General features: G+C 38.3%; 1 protein-coding gene across 2 annotated transcripts in view; it reads left to right on the top strand.

Moving 5' to 3' along the window:
• The window catches only part of DCN (decorin), a 54,286-nt gene that overhangs the window by 17,322 nt on the left and 10,120 nt on the right, over positions 1 to 26,844 (top strand). For both annotated transcript variants that reach the window (XM_043967109.1, XM_043967108.1), the window contains exons 3-5: positions 11,396 to 11,508; positions 21,778 to 21,991; positions 23,983 to 24,096. In XM_043967109.1, coding sequence (XP_043823044.1) covers positions 11,396 to 11,508; positions 21,778 to 21,991; positions 23,983 to 24,096 — 441 coding nt within the window. The remainder of the gene's footprint in view (positions 1 to 11,395; positions 11,509 to 21,777; positions 21,992 to 23,982; positions 24,097 to 26,844) is intronic.

The raw sequence follows: 26,844 nt of genomic DNA, 5'->3' as shown, positions 1-26,844 counted from the left end.
ATAGAGAGGTAGCCTTGAAACTAGGAAGATTGTGGTTCAAGCCCCTTCTCTGACACACAGTGGCAGTTCTGTTAAGCAACTACCTAAGATTCTAAATTTTAGAGCCGTGAATTGGCAGAGGGGCTTTTCTTAAGTGGGCATTTTACTGTACTAGTGAAATCACAGATCCAGTAACTATCCTTCTACCCTGTAAAAGGAATAAAAGGGAATACTATGAAATCTATCCTAGAAAGAAAAGGAGGCTCTCAATTTTGATAATGCCAAGTAAAAGAGTTGGACATATTGAGAATAAATGAAAATTTGGAGAAGGGTAATACAGTGATCATATAGTTTCTTTTTTTTTCTTTTTTCTTTCTTTTTTTTTGTGAGGCAATTGGGATTAAGTGACTTGCCCAGGGTCACACAGCTAGTAAGTGTTAAGTGTCTGAGGCCGGATTTGAACTCAGTTCCTTCTGACTCCAGGGCTGGTACTCTATTCCCTGCACCACCTAGCTGCCCCTAGATCATATAGTTTCAAAAGGAAAATTCATTATTCTGGTAAAGAATGGATGGATGGATGGATGGATGGGTAGATGGATGAATATTTGGATGTATGGATGGATAGATGAATGAATGAATAAATTAAAAAAGCATTTACTAAGCCTTTATCATGTTCCTAGCATTGTGCTATTGCTGGAAATATAAATAATAGCAAGAAGGAAAGCTTCTGTCCCTTGATGAACTTATACTTTAATGGGAGCAGCCTACCTCAGTCAGTCAATAAATATTTATTAAGAAACTAACAAATGTCAGGCACTAGGTGCTGAGGATATGGTCAGGAAGTGACATAGATCTCACTTGTCAAGGTGAAGGGTCCCAGGGGCAAAATTTGGGTTCTAGTGGGAGAGGGTTAAGGGGAATGGCCAAAGTACAGATGGAATGGTTTGGAAATGTCTAGGAAATGACATGGAGGCCTGGTTTGAAGTAAAGGCTAAAAGAAAGAGAGTTTAGGAGGCACATGGATTGGAATCTCTCATATCCTGCTATAAAACCAGGGGGTTGGACTAGATAACTTTTTTTTTGCAGGGCAATGAGGGTTAAGTGACTTTCCCAGGGTCACACAGCTAGTAAGTGTCAAGTGTCTTAAACTGGGTTTGAACTCTGGCCCTCCTGAATCAATCAAGGGCTGGTGCTTTATCCACTACTCCACCTAGCTGCCCTGACTAGATAATTTTTAAAGAAACTTCCCACTCTCAATCTACATTCCTATGACCTGTTAATAAGCTATTATAATACTCCAGGGAAGTGGGAATGAAAGTCTGTATTAGGATGATGGCAGTGGGAATAGAAGAAAAGGGAAAGATTATAAAGATTTTGCAGAGCTAAGATTGATAGAAACTGATAACAGATTGGATATGAATGCTGAAGGAAAAAGGAAAAAATGGTCTTAAGGGGAAAGGTAAAGAAGATCAGATCTGAGCACACTGAAGTTGAGGTATTGGTGACATAGGTAATCAAGGGGTATTGGAGACAGATACAAATGCATTTCTGGAGCTCAGAGGAATGCTATTGGTTAGCAATGGTGTTTGGAGAGTCATTGGACTAGATGAGAGTTGAAGCTATGGGAACCAATAAGATTAGTAAGGGAGAGAGAGGAAAGTGAAGGGATCCAGGGACAAGACATGGAGAAATGTTTAGGGACATAGGAGGAACACCAGGAGAGTGTTTTGTCTCTGAAGCCAAAGGAAAAGATGGTATCCAGTAGAAGGGAGTGGCCAATAGTGTAAAAATGCAGAAGTGAAGGGGGATGAGGGCTGAGAAGTAGTTAATGAAGTTGGCAATCTGGAGGTCATTGGTGTGAGTGAGTCTTTACAATAGAGTGGTAGGTGAGAAAGAAGATCCATCAAAAATAACCTTTTCCAAGAAATTTAGCAATGACATGGAGAAGAGATATGGGACAGCAACTAGATGGAGCAGGAGAGTCAAAGGAAAGCTTTCACTGGATTGGGGAAGGGATGTGCTAGAGCTCGCTCCTAGCCACTCTTGAGAGCTGATTGTTAAATTTTCAGTGTGAGTGTTTACACCTTGGAAATCTATAAATGCTATGAAACAGGGCTTGATTTATTATTTTGTGGTAGCATAGACTTTAAAAAAGTGATAGATAAAATGCAGATTAAATTTAAAACTATGTCATGCACACATATATTTATATATTCACAGAGCTGGTTGTTAAACATTTACCAGCACACCCCTGGATAGGTTGGGACTGGGGAGATCTAAGTATGTCTAAGGGCAGATAAGAACAAGCCAGTGATGAAGAAAAAGGGATCATGGTGTCTTTATATTTAGAGTCTTAGGGAATTTGGAAGAGTTTAGAAAGAATGATATCAAGGGAAGAGGTAATGGGCTTATTACTTAATAAGCATTAGGGATACTACTTTTTCTGTGACTATAGAAAAGACAGCTCAAGCTAGACACCACTGGGTTATTTGTGTTTCATAAATAGATTAATAGGAATATTTAATATATCTATAGTGCTTTAATGTTTGCGTGTTGCTTTACACATATCTCAGTTGATCCTCAACAACCCTTTAAGGGAGGTATTATTTCCATTTTGCAGATGAGCAAACTGAGACTGAGAAAGATCCCTTCAAGACTCAACTCAAGCATTACCTCTTATTTATCTTTCATGATTTCCTCAGTTCTCAGTGCCCCCACATCATGTTAGGCCTTTAGGTATAAATATTCATTACATGCATTATTGACCTATAAATTTTTATCAGGCTGTTTCTCCTTCCTAAGCCATCAACTTTGAGAATCACTACTGTTTCACTTTTGTGCCTAACACAGTGTTGGGCATATATAAGGTGCTTATAAATGTTTGTTAGAATGAGACAGTGTAGTGGATAGCTTGAGGGCCATATTGGAACCTTATCCCCTATATGAAGGATTCTTATAAAGTCATGGACAGTAATTGCAAATAATAAGAAAGGATAAAGGGGGTTGCAATTTGCACCAGCAGAGGAAGTACTGATTTTATAGGGACCCAGACTATTAGAATGTAAACTTCTTGAGTACAGGGATTTTTGTCTTTTTTTTGTATCCCCAACATTCATCACAGTTCCTGGAATACAATAAGTCCTTAATAAAATATATTTGATTGACTGAATGATTTGATGAGACAAAATCCCATTTGTAAGTTTAGCCTTACCTGTTCAATGACCATTTGTAGAGATGGTTTTCCACAAGCCCTTTTTGCATAACTTTAAATAGTGAAAGAGGTTTTAAAAATCTACCTTTACTACCCTTTTCCAGGTTGAAAGATTCTTACAGCAACTTTGGAAGATTTATAGGTCAACAACAACAAAAAGTGTACCTAACAGGGGATCTGGAGTATGTCGAGTTGCATTATTAGGTCAATGATGTATCAACAAGCATTTATTAAATTCCTATTGTGTAATATATATTTTGCCCAACACTGCGGATATATTAGAAAAAGACAGCCAGTTTCTTCTTAAGAAGAGATGAATTGTTCAAGTAATTTTAACCTAATTTTCTCCCTTTTGAATTTTGGAAGAAAAAAACAACTAATCTCCATAATTACTCAGTCATAAAGAGACAGTATAAGAATAAACAGACAGAAAATAGACAAGGCTTTGGATTGACGTGATACATAGGATGTATCATTTTGAGAAACACAAAAGAATTAGGGTTCAAGGACTTCTCATTTCCCCCAAATATGTAACCCCATAAGTCAATCCAAGGTGCTAAATGGACTTTGGATATCCCTGCCCTTTACCATAAAGACAATTCTTAGCATAATAATAATAATAGTAGGGCAATACAATAATATAATGTAATAATAATAATTGGGAACACATAATAGGCAACATTATATAATTATAATTAATATAATTATAGAATATTATAGAATATATTATCCAATTATATAATATAATTATATACACAATAGATAATATTATATATAATATTTGCATACATATCAATAAATGTTATGATATATAGAGATATATTGATAAATATATAGATACATAAATATCAATACAAAGTCAACATCATATTCTTAGTTGAAATCCCAGATGCAATTGAAGAAAAGAAGACTGGGAACCAAGTTCTTGTGTAAATCTTGGAGTTTGGAGACATGCCACTGAAAAATGCACGAAATTTTGGGATGACCTGGTCTTTCTCCTCCCTGATGTTCACCAGATTTCTTAGTTGTTAAAAGAACAAAGTTATATATCATTGGGATAGCCGTGAGGAAAAGTAGGCATTTATTATCCTTAATTTCAGAAAGTAGTTTTTTGTTGACAGATTTTTTTAAAAAAGAAAAAGAATAACTCTTAAAAAAAAGTCTTTAGATGCATTAAAAAGGATCCTTTAGAAATAGATGCGTACGCACATATACATCTAATACATATATGTATGCATACAGATATATTAAACATACAGATATGCACATATACAACACACTTACAGGTGCAGGCACATTTACATATATTTAAAATAAATAATTGTAGAATATTTTGGAAATAGTTTGTCTATCATTCAGCCTTATACTTTATGAGTGGTTGCTACTAAGTAGCCTTTTTTGATATAATGAGTAATTTAGAATTGTAAGCTTACCTGATGACATTAGTTAAGTTAAAATGAATGAAATATTACAACTGATAAATTAAGAAAGGACTGTGTGTTCATAAGTTTATTAGACATCATATGCCCATGTTAAAGTCATTTTAAAAGGTAATAAGCAATTGCATTTACCTATACATTTATTTTAAATTGGTTTACCCTAGTCACCAAAACAATCTACCTAAAATAATTTTGAGGTCATAAGATTATATTCCTGTGTTGTTTCTGAAATTATACTACAAATTCTATGAAGAAAATTGTTCCAGGCTTTTAGTTGCTATCTAATTTACTGGACAAAACTACTTCACAGTCACATTTTAAGGATAATTATAAAATTCATTGCCTTCAATATAAATGTCTTAAGGATTTATAGTTAGCAACAGATTTTTAAGTTTGTATTTATCTAATAACTTTTTAATTGGGAATCAATGGATTACACAGAAAATTAACTATTTAGAAAGTGGATGTACGTAATTTAAAATTCCATGTGAATCAAACTTCCTTGATAATTGAATCATTAATCACTGACTAAATGATAAATCTTCCCAGACCATTTCTCTCTTAGGCAGAAGAGAAGAATAAAGTAAAATGCCATCCATTACTAAATGAAGAAGGGATGAGAGTAATAAAAGATACCAATAGAGCAAAGGGATGCTATTTTTTTCTAGATAAAAATTATAAATATGCATCTATCTCTATCTTAATATCTATTTAGACTGACTCTTTTCCCCCTAATTTAACTGTGATGTGGGGAGAAATGCATCCTTGAAGGGTGATAGCTGGTTTGATGTTTGCTACTACTAAAATAGAGGTGAATTGACTGGACATTTCCTGTATAGGCTGGTTGTTTGCTCCGGAGACTATTCCTACAATTCAGAGTAGTTGTCACTAAATAACTATAGCCCTTAGAATACCTGATAGGTAAAACTCTCCTTACTGTAGGTACTAAGATTTAGAATAAAACATGATCTAAACTTTTTTGCTTGATATCCCCTTCACTTAAAAGAACTCATTAATTCTTTGTAAGAAGTAGGATTCAGCTTACTCTGGCCAAACTTCTTTTTAAAAAATTCCATGTGAACTTTAAAAACTAGAAATATCACGTGTTGTCAACTGATGCAAACAATTTGCTTGGTCCTTTTAGATTCTTTTCAATTCAAGTTCTCCTACTGAATATTTTGAACAGACCCAACATTCATAATATATATATATATATATATATATATATATATGTGTGTGTGTGTGTGTGTGTGTATGTACATATATAGTAAACATGAAAGACATATTTAAATGACATATGTTCAGAATTGCATTCCCTTAAAATCATAGATTCTCAAAATCTCAGGGAAGAAAGAAAAAAAAAGTGGGAGTTGAAATGACATATTCTAGGCTCTAAGGCCAGTTTTCTATCTATAATGCCACACTGCCTCTCTACTATGTATAACCAGTTCATTCTTAAGTCAGTAAATTTGGGAGAAGGTCAGAGGAAAGATAGTGGTGCTCCTGGGAGACTTTCTAGAGATAGTGGGATTTTAGATGAACTTGACAGATAGTTAGGGTTTCAGCCAATGAAAACAGGGAAAGAGAAGGCAATTCAAACGAGGGGAACAATTCAAAGAATAACAATGGGGATAATGATGTTCACATTTTCAGAAAAATAAACATAATGCTTATCTAAAAAATCAGAGGTTTGGAACTGGAAGGGAGCTTAGAGGTCATCTAGTACCACCCCCGCCACCTACCCCCACCCCCTTTATATTAGGAACAGTGGAGGCCAAGATAGAGTGACTTGCCCAAGGCCACACAAGTAGAAAGTAGCAGAGCCTCTATATGAACCTCTCATTCTCAATATTGAGAGCGTTGCACTTCTCCACACTGAACGTCCTCCATAATATAAGGGGAAGGGGAAGCTAGGTGGCTCGGTGGATAAAGCACCGGCCCTGGATTCAGGAGGACCTGAGTTCAAATCCTGCCTCAGAAACTTGACACTAGCTGTGTGACCCTGGGCAAGTCACTTAACCCCAACTGTGTCACCAAAAAAACTAAACTAAACTAAACTAAAACATAATATAAGGGGGAAACCATATGCGGATAGTGAAAAGAACAGAAGGAGTTAAAGACATGCTTTTGTTCTGCTTCTACTTTTGTCTTCTTCATTTTAATATGGACTTTATAATTTGCAGCTTCAAAGAATCTGTGATCTCATTAATGATCGATCACATTCCTCTTCTTGTCCCTGTGCCTTCCCAGCCTGTTGGAGGCCTGTCTGTAACCCCTTGTGAATCCTCCAAGAGAGTCCACCCATTGAGAAATCCATAAACTTAATAACCCACACAGTATCCTTATAAATTTACAGAAGGAGAAAAGATTTACATGGCAACCCTAGTATTTGTTTGGGACCAAGGAAACTAATGAACAGCAAGCCAAGAAAAACACACTTTGCTTTTGTGTACTTTTCATTTTTTCTTTGAAGTTATCCTGCCATTGCAGTGTGTTTATTCTCTTCCTTCTCTTTCTTCTTTATGTCTCCCTCCCTCTAGATCCTTTCCTCTTCATCCTTCCTTTTCTTTCCCTCTCCCTGTCTCGGCCTTTCTATCCTATAGGCATCTCAAACTCAGCCTATCCAAAATTAATCTCCCCTTCTTTCCCCTCCTCTAAACTTTCATATTCCTCTGAATGACATCAACAATCTTTCATTTACCCAGTTATAAAGTGTTACTTTTGATTTTTTTTCCTTCTCCTTCACTCCCATGTTCAATCAGTTGTCAGGTCTTCTCGATTCTACCTAACAAAAACCCTTCTTGGTTTCATCCCCTTCTCCCCACTTACGTATCTGTAACTCTAGTTTTTTCTTTTAACCCAATCTAATAATTATTAAATGCCTACTCTGTTCCAAGCATTGTTCTAATAGTTTCCTAATTGGTCTCCCCAGTTTCAGTCATTTCCTTCTTTAGCTTTTCCCCATCACAGCTTCAAAATAATTTTCTTTTTTATATTTAGGATTTTATTTTCCCAAGTTACATGCAAAATACAAATTTTGACATCATTTTTTTTTTAAACTTTGTGTTCCAAATTCTCTTCTTCCCTCACCCCCTCCCCACCCCACCAAGAAATCAAGCAATTCAACATAAATTATACATGAGCAGTCATGCACAACATTTCCATATTAGCCAAGTTGTTCTTGGAACACTATAGGTGCTTAATCAATGCTTGCTGATTGCTTGTAATAGAGGCAAAAATGGGAAATAAGCCTATGAAGGTATTTTGGAACCAGCCCGGGGAGGGCCTTAAATACAAGGCTAAGAAATTTATATTTTATTCTGTAAACGATAGGGAACCACTGAAGATGTTTGAACAAGGCAGTTACAAGTTCATATTTATGTAAACAAATCAATTGTATAACTAAAAAAAATTCTACTTCAGCAATGTGGGTCCCATTTTCTGGGACTATTGAATGAGGACGTTGTACTAGATGGTTTCTTAGGTCCCTTTCATGAGTCTATAGCAGAGAGGGAGTCCTTCTACCATACCAAAGGTGGATGGATACGTGATAGAATCTCTCAACGCCTTTACTAGCCCTAGGATCATATGATATATGATATATCACAAGGGCTGCTTGCCAACAACACTGCTGAGATTAACCACTTCCTGTGCTGCTAACAACTACAAGGTCCCTGTCAGCATTCATCTTGAAAAAGTATCAATCAGTATCATAGGTTTGCCATGAGCCATGAGCGTTAAAAAGGAGGTGAGCGAGGGTTAATGGCTTCACTCTCAGGGCATACCCTCCCTTGCTCGAGTTTCAAATCCACACTTTCTCATGGTTTCACACTGAAGATGGGATTCTTCCCAAGCTCTGAGATGTGAAAAAGCATGAATTTCACCCCAAGCAGTTTCCTGCCGAATTGAAGTTAGGGGATATTACTATAATCATCCTTGTCACTCAGCCAGATGTACTCTGCTTTGACATCCTTCCCAATTCATGTCCCACCTGGAGTTTTATTTTTTTCTGTTTGGCTGGATACCAGTGTCATGTCAGACATTGAAGTTAAGTCAAACATATGGGAAGAAACTCCATTAAAAATGAAGATATTAGAAAGGCACTATGAGACGCAAAGATGTGGAAACATTTGCCTAAATTCTCCCTCTCAAGGAGAGGCATATTGCTATTTCTTTGTATTTTCTGTTCAAGTATCTAACAGAAATTTGGCAGAAGTTCCTGCTTCCCGGATGACATGCAATTAGTAAATTATTATTTCCTAAAATGGCAACCATTGCTATTACAAACCTCAATTGAATACATTCTTGCAAGGCTATTTTGGTGGGTTTTTACCAGTTGTTGAAAATGTTTCACTCATTATTCTCCATAGATCATTTCTATAACTCATCCTATGGGAAAATTATCATGTTGTTAGCTCTCACCACCATGTATGTATGTGTGGATGTACGTGCGTACATGCGTATGCATGTATGCATAAGTGCATGCATGTAAGTGCATGTACATGCATGTATATGTATAAACACATATAATATGCATGCATGCATACATACATTTCAGAATAAAAATATTATCTATTGATTTGGGACCAAGAAGGACCTTAAGTAAAATGATCAGATTAGTGAAGATATCTAAACAAAGCTAAGAAACAACCATGAAGTAGGTGATTAAAGAAAAACAACAATAACAACAATAACCTAAGCCCTTCTCTTAGAAAGCAATAGTGGTGATGCAATTTTAGAGAAGTAATTTCCATAGTCTTTTACTGTACAACCAGTTACCACAGAGTAACCATTTTTTATTAAACATTCAAATTAAATTATTACATTAAAAGTATTACATTCAAATTAAAAGTTTTAAACTATTCTTTTTTTTTTTTTTTGGCAGGGCAATGAGTGGTAAGTGACTTGCCCAGGGTCACACAGCTAGTAAATGTGAAGTGTCAGAGGCCGGATTTGAACTCAGGTACTCCTGAATCCAAGGCCAGTGCTTTATCCACTGCGCCACCTAGCTGCCCCATGTTTTAAAGTATTCTAAGACTAAAGAAATACAATGATACTTGCAAAGTGATTTGCACTTAATAAATGTTGTTTGAAGAGAATAGAAAGGAATACCATTATTATAATGAAATGTCTTTTCTCTCCAAAATGCATTTATTGAAGAATGAATGGATGAATGAATGAATGATAAAATTCACTTAAGATTGGGCAGCTAGGTGGCACAGTGGATAGAGCACCAGCCCTGGAGTCAGGAGGACCTGAGTTCAAATCCAACCTCAGACACTTAACACTTACTAGCTGTGTGACCCTGGGCAAGTCACTTAACCCTAATTGCCTCACCACCGCCAACAACAAACAAAAACAAAATTCACTTAAGATAAAATATAGGAGATAAGGCAGTTCCTTGTATCTCAAAAAAATGGGCTGTGATTTTATTAGTGCTGGGAATGCTATGAAAACTACTTCACTGATTGATCAGTTGGTCAATAAGCACTTATTAAGTACCCACTATGGGCTAGCCACTAGGGATACAGTCCCTGACCTCATTGAGCTTTCATTCTATGCTAATGCAGATCACCTGTTCATTGGTAATTGATTGTCTTAGGAAGTTTCTTGAAGGACTAAGAAGCTGTGATTTATTCATGATAACGCAATATTTATCAAAAGTACAATACAAATTTATGTCTTCCTGAGTACAAGACTGGCTCTTCTATTCATACCACCATGATGTCTTTCATTTTACACATAATTGAAATTAATTATTGAATAAAGTCCTCATTTCAGATTTCTGGTAGACTAAAACTATGGCAATATAGGTTAAAATAATAAAAGAAAGTTGGAATTAAATAGTTAATAGCCCCTTCCCTAGCTATTAAAATAATTTCTATATGTCACCATGGAGTCATTCCAAATGTGGCTTATCTGTAGATTGATTGTGAATCCTTCTGATTTTTGTAGATCATTTGATAATCGAATCCATGGCTAAAATCTAAACACAGGCCCACCTGCTCCCCAGTCAAATAGCCAGAAAGAAAGATGAGAACAATAACCATGATCCAACAACTTAGCATGATCGTTTTGTTTCCATGACTTCATTTTGCTCCATAATAACTATTCAGGAAATCGTCCCAAAGAGATACTTAGGTTGAGGTTGTTCAATGCTCCTTTGGCACATGAAACAAAATTGAAGAACTTTCTCTTCCAGAAATGTTGTATAAAGTGTCAAGTTTGTGAGACAAAAAAAAAAAAATATCATTTAATCCAGGATAAGACTGAGTTTGACATGTTCACCTTGGGAAAACACATTTTCTTTACTTTTAAAAACTGACGATTTTGATAGTGTTAAAATCTTCTTATGGGACTGTTCAGGAAAGAAATGGAAATCTTGACATTTGACTCATACAGACAGCGTTATCAAAGAAAAAGCATTTAAAAGAAAATAAACAATGAAGGGGGGAAAGTGTTGCTCAGTGCAGGGCTTGGTATGCACTCTCTAGGGAAACATAGATTTGCTCATCTTGTAGGAGATCAGACTTCTGGGGAGGAAGATCTAGCTCAGGTTATCATTAAATGAAGAAAAAGAATGCTGGAATTTGGTGGGAACAGATAAAGCACATATTTTTAAACCACTCTCCAAGTAAATCCCTGATGAACAAAGGGAGGCTGCTGGGAAAGCAAACTGATGCAACATGAAAAGATTTTTTTTTTAATCACAATTTGTAATTAGGTAGTTTTTCCTACTGATCACTTATATTCCTGCTCTTCACAGGCCTGGAATCAGTGCCAAAAGATCTCCCTCCAGACACAACTCTGCTGGATTTACAGAACAACAAAATTACTGAAATAAAAGATGGGGATTTTAAGAACCTAAAGGATCTCCACGTAAGTAAACCACACACACACACACACACACACACACACACAACTGAACTGGCCCCAAAGATGACCTCAAAGTCAAAATGAAAGACACACTGAAAAAATCATAAAAATACCCAATTCTTTTCTCCTCCAACCTCATATTCTCTCTCTCTCTTTCTCTCTCTTTCTCTCTCTTTCTCCCTTCTGTTCCTCCTCCTGCTCTATTTCTATCTCTCGGTTTGTTTCTTTGTCTCTCCTCTCTCTTGTCCTCTATCTCTCTCTGTATATCTCTGTGTCTTTGTCTCTCTCTCTCTCTCTCTGTCTCTCTCTTCCTCCTCCTCCTCCTCCTCTTCCTCCTTCTCTTCTTCTTCCTTCTCCTCCTTTTCTTCCTCCTCTTTTTCTCTTCCTCTTCTTCCTCCTCCTTCTCCTCCCACTCTATCTCCATCTCTCGGTATGTTTTTTTGTCTCTCCTCTGTCTTTTCCTCCATCTCTGTATATCTCTGTTTGTGTCTCCCTGTTTCTCTCTCTTTTTCATAGCATCACATTTGTTAAGAATGCCTTCCGGGGCAGCTAGGTGGCACAGTGGATAAAGCACCGGCCCTGTAGTCAGGAGTACCTGCGTTCAGATCCGGCCTCAGACACATAACACTTACTAGCTGTGTGACCCTGGGCAAGTCACTTAACCCCAATTGCCTCACTAAAAAATAAATAAATAAATAAATAAAAAGAATGCCTTCCACCCTTTTGACACATCTCATGCCTTTATCCCCTTTTTTACCTCTTCTGCTTATTCTAGTTCAAGATTTTGCTCTGTCATAGCCTTCCCAGGCTTTTGTTTTCCCAGTAATAAAATGGGTATCATTACCTCCCACTTTGCAAAATGGCACATGGAAAAGCCAGTTTTAAAGTCCGGAAGTCCTAGGCTTAAGTCCTGCCTATGACTTATCCTGGATGTATGACCTTAGACTACTCCCTTTTCTTCTAAGTGATGTCAGGCAATTCCTCAAGACTAGAATTTGCACAATTGTTGACTATAGACAGCTTGCTACCTGAGAGATCTCAAAATGCATAGGTCTCTCCCTCCACCTCAAAAGAACATAAAGAATGAAAATGTTTTAGAAATGATTAGATTAAGCTGCATTTTGTATTTTTTTTTCTTTTGTCACGGCTAATGACAAAATTTCAGCTATGATGAAGGAACAACTGTCAAGTTCATCATACTTTACTACTTTACATACTTTACTGTCCTGACTATATTCCCAAGGTTAATTCTTTTATTTTTGTGAGGCATTTGGGGTTAAGTGACTTGCCCAGGGTCACACAGCTAGTAAGTGTCAAGTGTTTGAGTCCTGATTTGAACTCAGGTCCTCCTGAATCTAGGGCCTGTGCTCTATTGACTGTGCCACCTAGCTGCCCCAAGGTTAATTGCTTTTTGAAGATTTTTTCTGACTATTTTACAGTCTTGGAAGTGAATTTGCTGACTCTGATATTCTACCATCTAATGAGAGATAGGAAACACAAACTCACTTTCACAGGCTGACCACTTTAATTTTGGGAGGGACTTGGGAGAGCGAGGTTGGGATGTGGGACAAAGAGTACTGACTTTGGAGCCAGAAGACGTGGGCTCTTGAATTTCAACTCTGATGCTACAGATGGGTTTTTGGACAAGGCATTTCTCTCTGGATCCCAGTTTCCTTATCTGTAAAAAGAATGTGTTGGATGAGGTGGCCTCTAAACTCCCTTCCAGCCCCAAATCCATGGTCCTGTGACAAACTCAATGAATCTCCTGTTCTTCCCTCTGCAAATGTGGCTGTTCCCCAAGGTCTGATCCTTGGCACTCTCTTCTTCTTCATGGATCACAACTATTTTGAAATAAACATGATGTTCTTTGGAACATGGGTATTTTAGTTCAAAGATCTTCTCCTTCAACTATGCTAAATACCCATAGGCTTCGACATATAATTTGATTAGTATGTGGAATTCATGGGTGAGCAAACTCCCTCAGTCCATGCAGATTGGTTCCCTTTTTTTGAAACGTCTAATTTTAGAGAGTTGTCTAAGATACTGAGAGGTTAAGGGAGATCTGCCCAGAGTCACACTACCAGTTATGTCAGAAAGGAGATTTGAACCCAGGTCTTCTTGGTCTTTGAATCCTTTCCTCTAGGCATCATCTTATACTGCTAGTGTTAGTGACTATAGTGAAACAAAGCCCAAACTCCTTATTCTCACTTAAATGGTATTCCCTGTTCTAATTTCTGCCAAATGTTGTTTGTTGTTGTTGTTGTTGTTGTTGTTGTTTTTCAGTTTTCTCCAACTCTGTGACCCCATTTGGGGTTTTCTTGGCAAAGATACTAGATGCCATTTCCTTCTCCAGTTCATTTTACAGACAAGGAAACTAAGGCAAACAGGGTTAACTGACTTGCCCAGGGTCACACAGGTAGGAAGTATCTGAACCCGGGTCTTCCCGACTCCAGACCCAGCTCTCCACCACTTAGCTTCTCCCCTGCCTCAATTATTTCAGTCTAATCTCCTATGACACTTCAGGCTGAATACAGATGTCCTTCAATCTTGACTTGATTTCTAATCCTGCAATATATATATATATTGTACTTGTCTATATCTTTCTTCACTTCATTCCCACCCATCAAAAATCCCTTCTTCACCTTTCTGCAGAACAAAAACTTACCTAAATAAATTTCAAGCTGAACTGGCATCCCACATAATATGTAAAGACTTTTCTAACCCTCTCCCTCCAGTAAATCCCAATAGCACATATTGTAACCTCACTTTATTTATCTTTTCCTTTCTCTTGGACTTATCTCCCCAGATAAGATAAAGACCTCTTGTGGTTCAGAACTCTCCTATTTTTTTGTAGCTTATTCAGACGTTGAGAGTGATGCTCAATAAACACTTGTTGATTTGAACTCTGTAACAAAGGAAGAAACTCTGATTTTTTTTTAAGTATCTCAGAATGTTTATTTCCCATCTCAAAGATCCAATTATGTTCTCTCTCCATGGGAATATTTCCCAGAAATTCTGCAAAGATCTATAACTCTTGTTTATTTGTGTAATGGAAGAACAACAAAGAGCTTGGATAATTTAAATAAACAGTGGGGCAGCTAGGTGGCTCAGTGGATAGAACACTGGTCCTGGAGTCAGGACAACCTGAGTTCAGGTCCAGCCTCAGACACTTGACACTTACTAGCTGTGTGACCTTGGGCAAGTCACTTAACCCTCATTGCCCAACCAAAAAACAAAAACAAAATAAAAAAAAATAAACAGATAATTGCCCCATATCTCATTGTAGAATTGAATTACAACCTCATTCTTCCTTTAAACTAAGCTTCTAACAAGAATGACAATTAACTAGTTTGGATTGCAGTCACACTCTAGGTGGGGAGAATATGCTTAATGAAGTCTAATTTCCCTGCCATTTCTATAGTTATAGCCTTATGAACTTGAAACTTGTGGTCAGCTTAAAGAATAGACATATTTCAATTCAATAATCTTTAATAGCTAAATAGCTATTGAGCAAGCTTTTGTGAATCAACAACTATGTACCAGACACTGGTAATACAAAGACAAAATGTAAAATTCTTTCTAAACTCAAGTATCCTAGATTTAACTGGAAGATACCTCGAAGATCATTGAAGTTGATCACCTCTTTTTTACAGATGAGCAGTGAGGGCCACAAATGGATAAAGTAACTTGACAAGGGTCACACGCCTAGTAAGTGTAAGAGTCAGGATTCAAACCCAAGTCTTTGTGACTTTAAGTATATCATCCCATCTCAAGGTCATTGATATCTCAAGGGACCTATAAAGGGGAATGCAACAAGTCTGTTGTTCAGCTGTTTCAGTTGTGTCCAAGTCATCATGAGTCAACCGAGGGGAAAGCATGAGAGAACATTCCCCAAGAATGCTGGATGGCAGAAATGGGACATGGAATGTCAAGTGTAGGGAAATAGAAATCATCCAGTTTGAGTGGAACTGTACAGATGAGACTTCTGCACAGTCATAGACAAAGGGGGATATTCTAGGAGTGAAGAATATCAGGATAAAAGTATTCTAATGGATGTAAGCGTAATGTGTTTAGGACACAGAGAGTACATTGGCCCGGGTGGGTCAAAGGGTTCCTGCTGGACAGATAAGGTCCAATATAAGAGTTTCCTGTTTCTGGACCCTGTTTCCTTCCCTTTCCAGCCGTTCCAGACTGAGCTCTGGTCCAATGAGAAAACCAAGATGAAAGGATAAGGAGTTGCCCTCTCTACCAAAACACGAACAGACATCCATTCTAAGCAGGCTGGATTTGGGAAGACAGAAGGGGAAGATCTGTTTAAAACCACCCCCAGCTAAAATGCACTAGAGTTGGCATTGTTTAGATAGGGGAACCTATTCAATTCAATAATTATTATTAACTACCTACAGTGAGCTACATCTATACCCAAAGCTGATATAGTGGGAAGACGGCTTGGTGGGATAGCTAGGTGGCTTAGTGGATAAAGCACTGGCCCTGGATTCAGGAAGATCTGAGTTAAATCCAGCCTCAGACACTTGACACTTACTAGCTGTGTTACTCTGGGCAAGTCACTTAACTCCAATTTCCTCACCAGAAAAAACAAACAAACAAACAGACAGACAAAAAAAGAAGCTTAGGGTAGCTTAGGTGGCTCAGTGGATAGAGTGCTGGGCCTGGAGTCAAGAAGGCTTGAATTCAAATGTGACCTCAGACACTTACTAGCTGTGTGATCTGGAACAAGTTGTTTAACCCTATTTGCCTCAGTTTACTCAACTGTAAAATGATCTGGAGAAGGAAATGGCAAACCAGTTCACTATCTTTGCCAAGAAAACCCCAAATGGGGTCATGAATAGTTAAATGCTACTGCAAGGACTCAACAACAACAAACAACAACAAAGGAACTTACAGTCTATTGTAAATCCTTTATTTTACATTTATCTTATATATATATATATATATATATATATATATATATATAAACAATTATCTTACCTTCAGCCATATTTACAATACTGTAATGATAGGTTCATACATTTAAGATCAATATGTCGTGTTTTTCCTAAAAATAACTTCACTTTTTCTTTAAAAAGCCTGCATTATGTGAGAAGAAAACCAGATTTAGGAACTGATCAAGTCATTTAATCAAGTCCCTATGCTTCAGTTTCCCCCACTGTAAAATAAAGGAATTGGATCAGATGGCCTCTGAGGCTTCTCCAGTTCTAGATGCATGCTCCCATGTTCCATGAGTCAAGGCACTTGAGTTCTAGCTCTGCTTTGCCACGAACTGGCCTTGGTTGGATTACTTAGCCTCTCAGTCTGATCCCTTTGTCCATGATTTCTACTTACTTCACAAAAAGGATCAGTGTAGATAATGCTTGGAGCGGTTTGAACAGGGTTACAGCCCAGGTGGTTAACTGAAAGACCACTGAATGACATGCACATTAAACTTGCAGATGACAGAAATCTGGGGGGGATGATGACTAAAGAAAGCCCTGAGTGAGAGTCACGATCTTAAAGAATTTTGGCGGGCAAAAGAGATGAGGCAAAACCTAATAAGACTACAATTCATAAGGATGAACTTATTAAGTCTTATGCTTGAATATGAAAAATCAGCATTATAAATGCAACGCAAGAAAAGCAGGGTTAAATGGTATTTGTTCTGAGAAATATCTGGGGTTTTTAGTGGATTACAAGCTTACCATGATGTGACACGGCAACCAAAATCAACCACCACCACCACAATGCCAACGAAGGAATGTGATCTTGGACTATAGGAAGAGAGAAGAAACTTCCAGGAATAAGGAGGTGATTGTCCCTCTCTCTTCTGTTATCATTAGACCTCTTCTTTTTGTAATAAGTTTTGGGTTTGTAACTGGAGGAGGACAACCAGGAAGGTCATCAGTATTGAGCCAGAAAGGACTTCAGAGGTCATCAAATCCAATTATTTCATTTTACACTTGAGGAAACTGAGGCCCATGGAGGTTAAACAACTTGCCCTTGGTGAAAGAGCTAGCATGCATCTGGGGCTGAATTTGGACTTGTTTTCCTGACTTCCAGCAACACCATGTTACCTCCTAGTGGTGAGGGGCATTAAGTCTGTCATATGAGGATTGATGGAAAAAACTGTTTGTCTCAGAGAAGAGAAGACTCAGAGGGGATGTAATAAGTGTGTCTAAGAACCCTCATGGACAAGAAAGCAGACTTGGTTTGTCCGGCCTCAGATAGCAGACCCAGGAACAAGGGATGAAAACTTAAAAGAGGTTAATTTAGGAAAGAGGAGGAGGAGGAAGAAGAGGGGAAGGAGGAGAAGAAGAAAAAGAAGAAAGAAAAAGAAAAAATACAAAGAGAGAAAGAAAAAAGGAGAAAGGGATGGAGGGAGGGAGGAAAGAAAGAAAGAAGGGAGGAAAGAAGGAATGAAGGAAGCAAGGAAGGAAGGAAAGAAGGAAAGAAAGAAGGGAGGAAGGGAGGAAAGAAGGAAGGAAGGAAGGAAGCAAGGAAGGAAGCAAGGAAGCAAGGAAGCAAGGAAGGATTTTGTAACAATTAGAATTTTCTACAATGAATGGCCTGCCCTGAGAGATGGGCAGTCTCTCCCCTTGGAGATCTCTAAGCAGAGATTGTGAGACCACATCTCAGACATAGTATAACAAATATCACTTTTGTGAATGTATTGAACTTGGTTGTTTAGGTTCCTTAGAACTCTCAAATACTATGATTATGTAAGTCAGTTCCCTGAGCTTGCCTCTCACCTCTGCCACTTATGTGTTCTGTGATCTCGCATGAATCACTTTACCTCCTTGAACCTCATATTCCTCATCTGTAAAAGGGGGAAAAATGAAAAACTTAGTATTTGTCGTCCCTACCTAAGAGGGTCATTGTAAAGATATTTTTCTTTTGTCAACTCTAAAAGTATTATAAAAAGAAAGGGGTGTTATATGTAAACGTGTTTCCCTTTGTCTGAGAAAACATAAAAGAACTGAGAAAGGATGATCCTTTTCTATTCTGAAGTCCCCTTTAAGGAGAAGTAAAAAGAACATGGGATTTGGTGCCAGAGGACCTTGAAATCTATCATTTTCTACCCTTTTGACTGTGGTTAAATTACTTTAACCAAATTTTTTTTTGCCTCAGTTTCCTGTTCTGAAATAAGAGGGGAGCTGGACTAGACAACCTCTGAGGTCCCTTTTGGCCCTAAATCTATGATGCTAGCAACCCAGAAATGTTGAAGAACATTATATATTTTCCCTAAACTTCTTGCTATGACAAGTTTTTAATGGGTGGAAAAATGTTCTTACCCTAATACCAGGTTGTTATGTTTAAGTATAATTTGAATAATTTGTTTAAATTGCATACATCCAATTTTATAATACAAGGGTTATCCCACTTGTTTGCTGTTCTCTTTAGAGCAAGAGCCCCTAATGACATGTTCTTGTTGTTTTCAAGCATGCTTTTAAATAGTTTTTGGTTTGTTTTTAGCAACTATCATCTCTGTGATCTATCCCTTTTTTGGTACTTCAAAGTATCTATCAGAAAAGAGTGGACTGTTCAGTGTTTTTAACCATTAATAAAGTGAGCAGCATATTTTTCACTCATAGTAACTATATAAATGCATTTCATAGTTTCAGCTACAAAAAACACAATTTTTTTGGCGGGGCAATGAGGGTTAAGTGACTTGCCACAGCTAGTAAGTGTCAAGTGTTTGAATCCGGATTTGAACTCAGGTCTTCCTGAATCCAGGGCTGGTGCTTTATCCACTGTGCCATCTAGCTGCCCCAAAAAACACAGTTTGAAGAGATGTAAAAGAAAAAAAACAGAGCCCTAGTTTACAAAATAATTTAATAAATATAGCATGTTTTATTTCTTCTAGTAAAGGGACTAGTTTATAACTCATTGTAAAGAGGTTCATTTGGCATATTTATAGTTTTATGTTTAGATCTCAAATTCAATTCAACCCAACCCAATGGAAATGATTCTATGTATTAATTTATTTCAAATGTATTTAGCTCCAAGAACTGTAGTAAATAAGGAAGATATAAAGACAAAGTAAAATATAGTCATTGGTTCCAACAAGCTATTATTATTATTAATACAGTCTATTAGGAATTGGGATTTGTTAAGTTATATGTATATGTATATGTATATGTATATGTATATGTATATACACACATACATATATAAACATTCTTTATATAGGCTGTGTTGTTTTGGATGGCATGGGATGTTGTGTTATGTTAAATTATATCCATACATATACATATCTATATTGAGAGAGAGAGAGGTATAAAAATGCAATTTGGAATAGGAAAGACAGAGTTTTAATGCCTAATGTGATCAGGTAAGATTTTCTTTAGGACTTTAAGCTCAATATTCTAAGCAGCACAGTTGAGGAGGGATCACATTATAGGTATAGAGAAAGGCACAGAAGTGGCTGACTGGGATGCTTATTTGGTGGGATAACTAGTAGGCCAGTTTGGCTAGAAAATAGAATCCATGAAGGCAAGTGATGTTCAGTAAATCTCTAAAGGTATGCTGGAGCAAACTTTAAATGCTAAAGTGAGGAGCTTGTATCTTACCCTAAAGAGATAAAGCTATTGATGGTTTGGGCAAGAGAGCAACATGTACAGACATCTTTAGAAAGAGTGTTTTGGGGGCAGCTTGGTGGCACAGTGAATAAAACACTAGCCCTGGATTCAGGAGGGCCTGAGTTCAAATTTGACCTCAGACACTTGACACTAGCTGTGTGACCCTGGGCAAGTCACTTAATGCTCATTGCCCTACACACCCCTCCCACCCCCCCCAAAAAGAAAAAAAAGTATTTTTTCAGCTAGGTAGAGATGAATAAGACAGATGTCCTGTCTTCAAGGAGTTTACAATCTTATTAAGGGAAGGTGGCCTATGAGAATGAGTTCCATAGGTTTGACAATTAAGATTTGGAAGGGACTGTAGAGGACCCAACGTCCTCCTTTTACAGGGGAAGGAAGGAACTGAGATCCAAAGAAAAAAAGGTTTAGTGACTTTTGTAAGGTCACAGGTAGAGGGAACAAGACTATGACGAGTGTAATAAAGGTGAGGGAGATGTAGAAACATGCTGTAGAAAGATGAGGGCTGGAATCCCACCTAGGCCAGTCCCTGTGGGCTTTAGGGGCAAGTCGCTTAATCAAACTGGGCCTCAGTTTTCTCATTTGTAATATAAGGTATGCATATACCTGTGTGCGTAGGGGAAGGATTTGATGATTTTTACAACTCTTTTGCATCTCTAAATAATGTGATCCTCTGATGACAACTAAATTGAGTTAAGGAGGGGAAAAGTCTTGACTTTTTTAAAAAAATAATTTTTAAAAAAATTAATGAGTGGCAGTGGTAAGGTAGGAGTGTCAGGAGTCCTGAGTTCAAATCCCACCTCTGAAGCTTTCTACCTGTGATCTTGAATAAGTTATTTAGCTTTCCTGGGGCCTCTACTTCTTCAACAGTAAAATGAAGATGACCTCGTGGTCCACAGACTTAAAGGCAGCAGGGCTAGGTCTGCATTTGGAGTCCTTTCTCTGGACACTTGCTAGTTGGCTGGACTTTGATCATTTCATTTTTTTTTCCTTGGAGCCTTAGTTTTCTGAGATAGTGATGTGTAGTGGAGAGTGCTCTGGGTTTGGAATAAGAAAAATACAGGTTTAAAACCTGCCACAAAATAATATTAGCTGTATGACCTTCCTTCCTTCCTTCCTTCCTTCCTTCCTTCCTTCCTTCCTTCCTTCCTTCCTTCCTTCCTTCCTTCCTTCCTTCCTTCCTTCCTTCCTTCCTTCCTTCCTTCCTTCTTCCCTTCCTTTCTTTCCTCCCTCCCTTCCTTCACTTCACCCTGTTTGCCTCTGTTTCCTCATCTGTAAAATGGGCTGGAGAAGGAAATGGCAAATACTTTGCCAAGACAACCCCAAATGAAAAAAAGGGGGGCAGCTAGGTGGCGCAGTGGATAAAGCACCACCCTGGATTCAGGAGTACCTGAGTTCAAATCCGGCCTCAGACACTTGACACTTACTAGCTGTGTGATCCTGGGCAAGTCACTTAACCCCCATTGCCCTGAAAAAAAAAAAAGAAAACCCCAAATGGGGTCGTGGAGAGTCAGGCACAACTGAAATGACCCAACAACAACAGCAGCAGCCTCTTTCCTAACACATATCGGTGATATCACTTAATAAATGCTTGAACTGAACCGGATGAAATACACTACATCCTTCCTCACGGGGCTATGGATAATCTTGGAGATGACGCTGTATTTTTTTTTTTTAACAGACTTTGGTTCTGGTGAACAACAAAATCAGCAAAATCAGCCCCGGGGCATTTGCTCCTCTGGGAAAACTAGAGAGACTGTACCTGTCCAAGAACCATCTGAAGGAACTGCCCATCAACATGCCCAAGAGCCTCCAGGAGCTGCGGGCCCACGAGAACGAGATCAGCAAACTGAAGCCCGCTGTCTTCAATGGGCTCAGTCAGATGATCGTCATCGGTACGGGAGGCGCGGTCGCTGTATTGTAGCCAAGCAATCCTGCTTGAGCATCCTCATCCGAGAAATGGGTGGGGTGGTGGAAGGACGGTCAGACGTTTCTGAGGGCCCTTTCTCTAAACCCTACGGTCATGTGGTTCCCTCGGCTCCATAAGCTCACCGTGAGAAAAGTACATTAGGAGCTTTGTTGAGACACTAGAGGATCAGCCGAGCCTCAAAGGAGCCTGTGACTCAGATCCTGGTTCTGACATTTTCTGGACATATGGTGGCCGTCAGGGACGTCACCATGGAGGCTCTTGGTGGCTTTACCTGGAAAATGGGGAAAATATTTGTACTGTTTGCCTCAAAGGACGTAAGGGGAGTGCCTTATAAACTCTGAAGTAATCTAGGTATATAGAAGGAAGGTGGGGAGAGAGACAGAGAGAGACACAGAGAAACACAAAGACACAGAGAGAGACAGAGACACAGAGAGAGATGAGAGACCACAGAGACAGAGATAGAGACAGACATACAGACAGAGGGAAACAAAAAGAGTTGGAGATAAGACAGAAATAGGGAAGAGATGGAGACAGACATAGAGACAAAGAGAGACAGAGAAACAGATAGAGACAGGAAGAGATGAGAGAGAGAGAGAGAGAGAGAGAGAGAGAGAGAGAGAGAGAGAGAGAGAGAGAGAGAGAGAGGAGAGAAATAGAGACAGACACAGAGAAAAGAGGAAGAAACAAAAAGTCAGAGATAAGACAGAGACAGAAATAGAGAGGAGATGGAGACAGACTCAGAAAGAGACAGAGAGACAGAGAAACAGAAACAACAGAAAGATGGAGAAGGGCAGCTAGGTGGCACAGTGCATAGAGCACTGGCCCTGGATTCAGGAGGACCTGAGTTCAAATCTGGACTCAGACACTTGACACTTACTAGCTGTGTGACCCTGGGCAAGTCACTTAACCCCAATTGCCTCACTAAAAAAAAAGAAAGAAAGAAAGAGATGAGAGAGAGAGAGAGAGAGAGAGAGAGAGAGAGAGAGAGAGAGAGAGAGAGAGAGAGAGAGACTAGGTACCAAAGCATAGAAGGAAGCATCTCATTTCATTGACTCATATCACATCTGAAGAAAAAAAGTCCAGAGATATGAAGTGACTTGCCTGCAGTTACAGAGGCAACAGAGACAGGGTTTGAACACAGAGCCTGTGATTCTGTAGCCACCATCCTTTCCCTGATGCTGCTTCTGAACATAGGCTAGAAACACGAAAATGAGCCGTGGTACAATGACCTGTGGCCTCCAACAATTTAGTCAGTCCTTGGGGAAAGAAAATGGGCAAGAGTTTCCATTTCTTTTCTGTTTTCATGGGAATCTGAGTTGGAGAAACTCTGAGGCTGAGGCTGTATTTTAGCAACATTGAAGAAAGGAATTCAATCGTTTGCAGAGGTGGTATTATTTGTTTAACATGGGGCTGGTTTGGTGTTCTATAAAATTCTCATGTTAGGCATTTTCTTAAAGCTACTTTCCTCTGCTATGACGTGGGGGGCTTTTAGGAAAAAAAACCCATTTCCCCAGCCTTGGTTAACGTTTGGGCCAGTATCTACCCAGCCTTATTTTTTTTAATGGTTTTTGGTACCCACCTCCCAAGTTGTTGATGAGATTGTACACTTGAATACTGTGGAAAATGGCCAAATTATACAACTGTTACCTCAATTTTGCCTGACCATAAGGTGTACTTGAAGAACACTTGACTCCTGCAGGCAAAGCTTTGGAGCATTTCCTGGGAGGTCCAAGAGCATGAGTTGCCAAGCCCAAAGAATTCCAGTTCTTTTATTTGACAGCTCCAGGGAGGAGGAGAAACCAAGGGCAGCTTTCTTAGGCATTCATTTTTGGGGGTCAGCAAGGTATTGGTGATAGGAATTTTGAATCCACTCTCTTTGGGATTTTGAAATACAGGAAGTTTGCCATTTAATATCCACAAACCATTTGCCAAAATCCTCCATGTTATTTTTCACAGAGCTGGGCACCAACCCCCTCAAGAGTACAGGAATAGATCCTGGGACATTTAGTGGACTGAAGAAACTCTCCTATATCCGAATTTCAGACACAAATATAACTTCTGTCCCTCGAGGTAAGATATTCATGGTGCACAACTGTCTGGAGTATTTTGTGAGTTGTATAATTATGAGATTGCTTTACTAATACAAGGGTATGTCATTTCACTGGGTTGGACCCTATTTCCAATGATACAGATTATAACCCCTCTCTAAATGAGGGGATGGTCTTCAAGAGTTGTTATGGGCTCAAATTATGTCATCTATGGTGAACGCAATGACAAGCATGTCTAAAATTAGGTAAATTGGCTCCTTATAGAGCCCATTACTGGACCAAAGTCTTTCTAGCTTAATAAAACCTATGGGAGATGAGCTGGCATAAATTTTGACAGTTCTCAGTCACTTATAAACCATCAAATAGTCAATCAATAAATTTTTATTCTGTGCCACACTTTGTGGCATGTACGAGAAATAAAGACAAAAAAACTGAAGTTTCTAACTCATGGGATACCTAAAGGAAAACTCTTTCCCTTCTTTTTAATTTTTTTTTCCTGCATGGCTCTTGTGCATAGAAAAGTGGCCTCAGAGCCTGGATTCAAGTCTCCCCAACTGACACACACTATCTGTGTGACCTTAAGCAAGTGACTTAATATATCAGTGATCTAGTCAATTCTTTGATTCTAAGTTAGAAGGTACTTTGTTGGAAGAAGCAATTTCCTTATTGACAGATCCAGGACCTATCTCTTTTTTCCTGTTCACCAACTTTGGAATTTCTTCAAAAAGAGAGACATCATGGGGTACAAGATCGTTTTCTGTAGTGGTTACTGTCGACCCTACCTGCATTATAGACTTTCTTTTCTAATAATATCTTTTAGAGGGAAAGGAGGTACTCAATGACGTCTCTTTTATTTCTTTATTTTTCTTTTGTGTTTTCTGACATCTCTTTTATATATTTATCCCTATGAATGAATAGAATGAACTATCTCAGTAGTAGGTATGGGGGAGGGTGCAAAAGTCATCCAAGTAGTTGCTGAACTTAGGAAAAAAAGGTATCATTAGATGTAAATTAAGAATTTCCAGAAGTAACTAAAAACCTCCTAAATTATCTTGGGTACCAAGTGGTCACACTGACTACAGAGAGATTGACAGGAGTTGATGCAACTTAATAAAGTTTCCAGACCAAAGCAATTTTCCAATTTTGAACTTTTATGGACATTGGCTAAGCCAGGGCTTGAGCCAATCAGGGTGTTACTTCTGCAGTATAACTTACCAACTATTTCCTTTCTAGGTGATGTTATTAGAGTAACTGGACTAACAGTGCTTTCAAATGGGCAAAGGGAATAAAAACAATATTGGCGAACAAATCATGCTACATCCCAGTCACAGGGGGAAAAAGAGTAAAAAAAAAGTGGGTACCTTGTATTTAAAACTAACATTCCCACAAGAGCTAGATATGGACGATCACTTAATAAATGACCCTCAATTTCTCTTTAAAAATGTTATCCTGGGGGCAGCTAGGTGGCGCAGTGGATAAAGCACTGGCCCTGGATTCAGGAGGACCTGAGTTCAAATTTGGCCTCAGATACTTGACACTTACTAGCTGTGTGACCCTGGGCAAGTCACTTAACCCTCATTGCCCCACAAAAAAATATCTTTAATGTGAGCACTTCCTGTATTAAATTCAGTACATATGACTTCCCATTACACATTCTTTGTTTCAGCCAAACTGATCTAATTGCTGTTCTTTAATATTTCATCTAATGCCTCAAATGCCTTTGGACAGACTGTCCCTCACATCTGGAATACTCTCTCTCTATTTACCTTTACCTCTTTAAGTTCCTCACACCTTTAAGGCTCAACTCAGATATAATCTTCTATGCATGACCTATCCTGATACTGTTCTCTGTTTAAAAAAAAAAAGTATATGTGTGTGTATGCACACACATATAAAAATGTATCTCTACATACAACATACTTTTCTATATGTGTGCATATCATATACATGCACATGTGTGTATGCACACACATATAGTATCCACTGAGAGATGCACATCCTATAATAGAATATAACAAGATCTAAGCTCCTTAAAGGCAAGGAATATTTTAATCAATCGGCAAGCCATTAAGTGCCTATTATGTGACAGGCTCTGGGTTATGGACTAAAGATACAAATACAAAGGATGAAATAATTCCTGCTCTCAAGATGTTTACATTCTAATATTTTCATCTTCATATCCCCAGTGCCTGGCCTGGCTTTTAATGCATACTAGGTAAATTGTTGTATTGGATTGAACTGCTTTCCACATGCCCATCTCTAAAGGTCATTCAACCTTTTAGTTAGAGAGCCAATCAAAGCCAATGTCAACGAAATACATCCTTGTTAGTGATTGTTTTCTTCAATTAATCTTCTCCATTTTGTGGAATTGGTGTACCCATCAGGGGAACAACCATTTGCCTCAAGATCATCCTTAAACCATGGGCTCACTATGACAGAACATTTTTGGTGGTTTTCTTCTTTTTCCAAAGAGTAACCTCAATGATCCATGCAACCATGGCACAGGCTATTAGTCAATTCAGGCCTTGTGTCTCTGTTGTGCATGTGTAGTTCCGTAATAATTTCCAGGACAAGACTCAAGGACACCATAAACATAGGTTCTTGATTTTGCTAACAGTCAATTCCAGGGGAAAAGTACTGAGAAGAAAAGCAGGGCTCCAAAGCAGCAAGGCATCAATTAGAGATGGGAAGGATGGAGAGGGGAAGATTAAAGACCAAGTCTATTACAATATTTTCCATGTAAATTCTAGACAACCATACATTTCAGAAA

This window comes from Dromiciops gliroides, chromosome 5, assembly GCF_019393635.1.
Source record: "Dromiciops gliroides isolate mDroGli1 chromosome 5, mDroGli1.pri, whole genome shotgun sequence".
Taxonomy (NCBI): Eukaryota; Metazoa; Chordata; class Mammalia; order Microbiotheria; family Microbiotheriidae; genus Dromiciops; species Dromiciops gliroides.
This window is presented reverse-complemented; position numbering and strand designations above follow the sequence as displayed.